The sequence below is a fragment of the Jaculus jaculus genome, chromosome 4 (genome assembly GCF_020740685.1).
Source record: "Jaculus jaculus isolate mJacJac1 chromosome 4, mJacJac1.mat.Y.cur, whole genome shotgun sequence".
Classification (NCBI taxonomy): Eukaryota; Metazoa; Chordata; class Mammalia; order Rodentia; family Dipodidae; genus Jaculus; species Jaculus jaculus.
In genome coordinates this window covers 121633897-121639184 of record NC_059105.1, presented here as the reverse complement: position 1 = coordinate 121639184, position 5288 = coordinate 121633897, and the positions used below count along the sequence as shown (strand labels likewise).

The 5288-nt window shown below is 38.2% G+C and overlaps 1 protein-coding gene across 1 annotated transcript; it reads right to left on the bottom strand.

Moving 5' to 3' along the window:
- Window positions 1–1326: 1326 nt before the first annotated feature.
- On the bottom strand, window positions 1327–3451 carry LOC101612528 (serine/threonine-protein phosphatase PP1-gamma catalytic subunit-like). The gene is given in 2 exon segments (XM_045147563.1): window positions 1327–1626; window positions 2509–3451. Coding segments are annotated over 2 exon segments (1014 nt in total). The 3' UTR covers window positions 1327–1555.
- Window positions 3452–5288: the final 1837 nt, after the last annotated feature.

The window sequence follows — 5288 nt, the reverse complement described above, 5'->3', positions numbered from 1 at the left end:
ATATACCTTAAAATAGGGTGTGTTGATACCACCAGCCTTATTTTTGTTGCTCAAAATCGTTTTCACTATTTGAGATTTTTTTGTGTTTCCAGATGAATTTTAGGATTTTTTTTCTATACCTGTGAGGAATGCCATTAGAATTTTAATGGGGATTGCATTAAATATGTAGATTGTGTTGTAAGATTGATATTTTCACAATACTGATTCTTCCAATCCAAGAACATGGAATGCCTTTCCATTTCCTTGTGTCTTCTGAAATTTCTTGCTTGAGTGTTTTAAAGTTCTCATTGTAAGATCCTTCACTGCCTTGGTTAAGTTTATTCCAAGGTACTTTATTCATTTATTTATTTATTTATTTTTGAGGCAATTATGAATGGGAGAGATTCCTTGATTTCATCCTCTACATGTTTGTTGTTATTATACAGGAAAGCTACTTATTTCTGTGTGTTTATTTTATATCCTGCTATTTTGCTATAAGTGTTTATCAGCTCTAACAGTTTACTGGTAGAACTTTTAGGGTTCTTTATGTATAGAATCATACTATCTGCAAGTAGTGATAATTTGATCTCTTCCTTTCCAATTTTTATCCCTTTTATGAGTGTCTCTTGCCTTATTGCTATACTAAGACTTCCATACTATATTAAATAAGAGTGGAGACAGTGGACACCCTTGTTTTGTCCCTGAATTTAGTGGAAAACCTTCATGTTTTTCACCATTTAGTATTATATTGGCTGTAGGTTTGCCATAAATAGCTTTTATATGTTGAGATATATTCCTTGTAGTCCCAGTTTCTGTAATACTTTTACCATGAAAGAATGTTGGCTTTTGTCAAATGCCTTTTCTGCATCTATTGAGATGATCATGTGATTTTTGTCCTTCAGACCATTTATACAATGTATTACATTTATCAATTTGCATATGTTGAATCTTCCCTGCTCCCTGGGATAAAGCCAACTTGGTCAGGCTGAATAGTGTTTTTATGTATTCTTGTATTCTGTTTGACAATATTTTGTTCAGATTTTTTGCATCTATGTCCATGAGGAAGATTGGTTTATAATTTCCTTTCTTTGTTCTGTCTTTGCCTGGTTTTGGTATGAGGGTGATGCTGGATTCATAGAAGGAGTTTGGTAGAATTCCTTCCTTTTCTATTTTATGAAAAAGTTTGAGAAGCAGTGGTGTTAGTCTGGTAAAATTCACCAGTGAATCCATCTGGGCCTGGAATTTTTTTTTTTTTTTTTTTTTTTGCGGTTTCCAGAGCATTTATTCATGGGCGTCCACCAGTTCTCCCGTGTGCACTGCCGTGCTGACAAAAGGACACGGAGAAGATTTAACAAGTTCATCATTTAATAAGTCTCAATTCATTCACCACATGGTATTGTCATCTGTTGAAACAGATTTCCTTTTTTTTTTTAAAACAGATCTTAGTTTAAAAAAAGTCATAGATACTGTGAGTTCTGTATAAACTGGTGGACAGCAAGTTAGTTCCTTTGTTTTGATTTATAAGCCTCAACTTCACCGCAGAATACAGAATGTAGGCCAAAGAAAGCATAATCAGTCACTCGTATAGAACAGTATTGTTTCTATAATTTGAAGCTTTCTGAATGGACGGGTTCAGGCCTGATCCAACTGTAAAAAGATTACTTAATGAATAGACTATATGGAAATTGTATAAAATGTTATTAACTTTCAACATTAACAGCTTCAAGAGCACTACATTACTAATTGCTACTCAAAATAAAAAACCTGCTTTTGAGTCCCCAAGGTGGCCTGAGTACATAACCATGCCACCCTGCACTTAAGGGGGTGTCAATATTCCAACGGAAACTTTGGCTTTAGGAAAGAGTCACAAACATTTAAGAGAATGGCTTTAATCGTCATTTTAAGTATACGGGAGGCAGGAAAAGTGCTTAATTAAATATACAACCATAGCGGTGATGCTGCAGGGTGAAGTTACTCCTGCTCTCAGAGCAGTAAAGACTCGTTTGTACATGATAAGACAGTGAGAGGAAAAGCAATTCCTTTGAAACAAAACTTGAAAGTAAAAACAATGTTCACAGTGGTCTGTATTAACAGTGTGCATTTAAGACAAGAACATGTACAGATCTGAGCACCCTAGGGCTCTCTCTAGATCCTCAAGGAAACGAGCATTTACACAGTCATGATTTGTACTAAGTTAAAAAAAGATCATTTGTACATGCCCCCTCAGACAGTCTCCGTGTCCTGGGGTATGCAGCTTAACACCATCATTAAAATTGTCTACAAAAATAATAGGAAATTAAAAAACGAAAACATTCTTGGGAGCATCTTTCACTTTCTGTTATAAGCAGCAAATGCCATTCGTGAAATCAACACTGAGGGAGGGCCCCACAAACACAGGTCTATCTGGGCAGGCTGACCAGTACACATTACAGTTTTTAAAATGAAGGCTATATATATATACTCTATGTTACAAGTCCCAGCTACAAGTGTCACATGACATTTATTTCTTTGCTTGCTTTGTGACCATACCCCTTGGAGGTGTGACGGGTCTTGTGGCATTGGGCTTCTTTTTCTCTGCAGGCTTTAAAATCTGAAAGGAGCACATCAGCGTCTCATCCACACTCATCATGGCGCCTGCATTGTCAAACTCTCCACAATAATTGGGTGCAGAAAACAGAGTGACCAACTGCCTTTTTGCAAAAAATTCATATCCATCTTCAACCACCTGATGGGCTCTACATATAAGATCCAAATCATGCTTATGGAGAAATTTTGCAACCACTTCTGCACCAAATGTGAAGGACACTCCTCTATCATTTTCACTCCAGCCTAAGACATCTTTATCGGGGTCAGACCACAAAAGATCACAAAGAAGACCTTGATCTGGTACATCAGTAGGTCACATAATTCGCCGAATCTGCTCCATAGATTGAAGATCTGGTGATAAACCTCCATGACAGCAGAATATCTTCTCATCCACGATGGCTGCTATCGGTAGACAGTTAAAACAGTCTGTGAATGTTTTCCACAGTTTAATGTTGTATCTTCTTTTACATTCGTCGTAAAATCCATAAATTCTATTGATGCTGGCACACTCGTGGTTCCCTCTGAGAAGGAAAAAGTTCTCAGGATATTTGATTTTGTAGGCCAGTAAGAGGCAGATAGTCTCCAATGACTGCTTCCCCCTGTCCACATAGTCCCCGAGAAACAGATAGTTGCTTTCTGGTGGGAAGCCACCATATTCAAACAGTCGAAGCAAATCATAGTATTGTCCGTGGATGTCACCACAGATTTTGAGTGGTGCTTCAAGCTCTAGTAGGATAGGTTGACTGAGGAAGATCTCTTGAGACTTTAAGCACAGTCCTCGGATTTCATTCTCCTGTAGCTGGACATTCTTACCTGGCTTCGACCCTCTCACTTCCAGCAGCTGTTGGATGATGCTGTCGATGTTGAGTTTATCCATATCCGCCATCGCTGTCCCACCACCGACCCTCCCGCAGCAGTGCCGCCGCCGCTGGCTCGTGCCCGGGACTCACAGCGCCTTCCGCTCCAGAGCACACAGTCCGCGGTGGCGGTGGCGGTGGCGGTGGCAGCGATGGCAGCAGCCTGGGCAGGTCCCCCCCCCCCCCCCCCCCCCCGCTCCCCTGGGCCTGGAATTTTTTTAGCTGGGAGACTTTTTATAACTGCTTGGATATCTGTACTTATTATAGGTTTATCTAAATGGTTTATCTCATCTTGATTTAATTTTGGTAGGTTATATGAATGAAGGAAATCATCCATTTTTTTCAGATTTTCAAACTTAGAAGCATATATATTCTTAAAGTATGTCCTTATAATTGTCTGAATTTCTTTGGTATCTGTTGTAATGTTACCTTTTTCATCTCTAATTTTATTAATCTTTGTCTCTTCTCTCTTTCTTCTGGTCAATTTTGCTAAGGGTTTATCAATCTTGTTTATCCTTTCAAAGAACCAAGTCTTTGTTTCATTGATTCTTTGGATTTTGTTTGTTTGTTTGTTTCTATTTCATTAATTTCTGTTTTATTTTATTTTTATCTGTTTTATTTCTTCCCATCTACTGATTCTTGGTTTGCCTTGTTATTCTCTTTCCAAGGCCTTAAGGTGAAGCATTAAATTGTTTATTTGTGAACTCTTTTCTTTTTGTTGTTGTTTTTCAAGGTAGGGTCTCACTGTAGCTCAGGCTGACATGAAATTCACTATGGAGTCTCATGGTGGCCTCAAACTCACAGTGATCCTCCTACCTCTGCCTCCCAAGTGCTGGGATTAAAGGTGTGTGCCACCATTCCCAGCTTCTAGTTTCTTACTATTGGCACTTAGAGCTGTAAATTTCCCTCTTAAGACTGCCTTCACTGTGTCCCAAAGGTCTTGGTATGTTGCATTATCATCATCATTTGATTCTATAAATTTATTGATTTCTTCAATGACACATTGATCATTTAATAGTGTACTGTTTAGCCTCCATGAATTTCTGTATGCTCTGTAGCTTTTCTTCTTGCTGGTTTGCAGTTTAATCCCATTGTGGTCAGATACAGTACAAGGGATTATTTCAATTTTCCTGTATTTGTGGAGATTTGCTTTGCGTCCTAATATATGGTCTATTTTAAAGAATGTTCCATGTGCTGTTGAGAAAACAGTAAATTCTGAAGCATTTGGATGGAATGTTCTGTACATATCTGTTAGGTCTTTTTGTCCATGACATCATTTAATTCAGATATCTCTCTGTTTATTTTTTGCTGGGATAACCTTCAAGTGATGAGAGTGGGGTATTATCTGACTGTAAGTCTAGTAATGTTTGTTTGATGAAACTGGGGGCCCCCATGTTAGGTGTATATGTGTTTAGGATTGTAATGGCCTCTTGTTGGAGTGTTCCTTTAATCACTGTAAAAAGGCCTTCTTTATCTTTCCTCACTAATGTTGGTTTGAAGTCTATCTTATCAGATATTAGGATAGCAACCCCTGCTTGTTTCCTAGGCCCATTTTCTTGAAATACCATTTAACATCCTTTCACCCTGAGGCGGTATCTATCTTTTACTGAGAGATGAGTTTCCTGGTGGCAACAAATGGCAGGGTCCTGCCTTTTAATCCAGTGTGCAAGCCTGTGTCTTTTGGTTGGTGCATTGAGGCCATTGATATTAAGAGTTATTATTGAAAGGTATGCATTTATTCTCTCCATTCTTGTTTTATAGCGTTTCCTGTTTTCCCTTTACTTGTTTGTTTTAACTATTATTTGAGTGTGCAAAGGATACTGTGAATACAGCAAAGAGACAACACATAGAATGGGAGAAAATCTT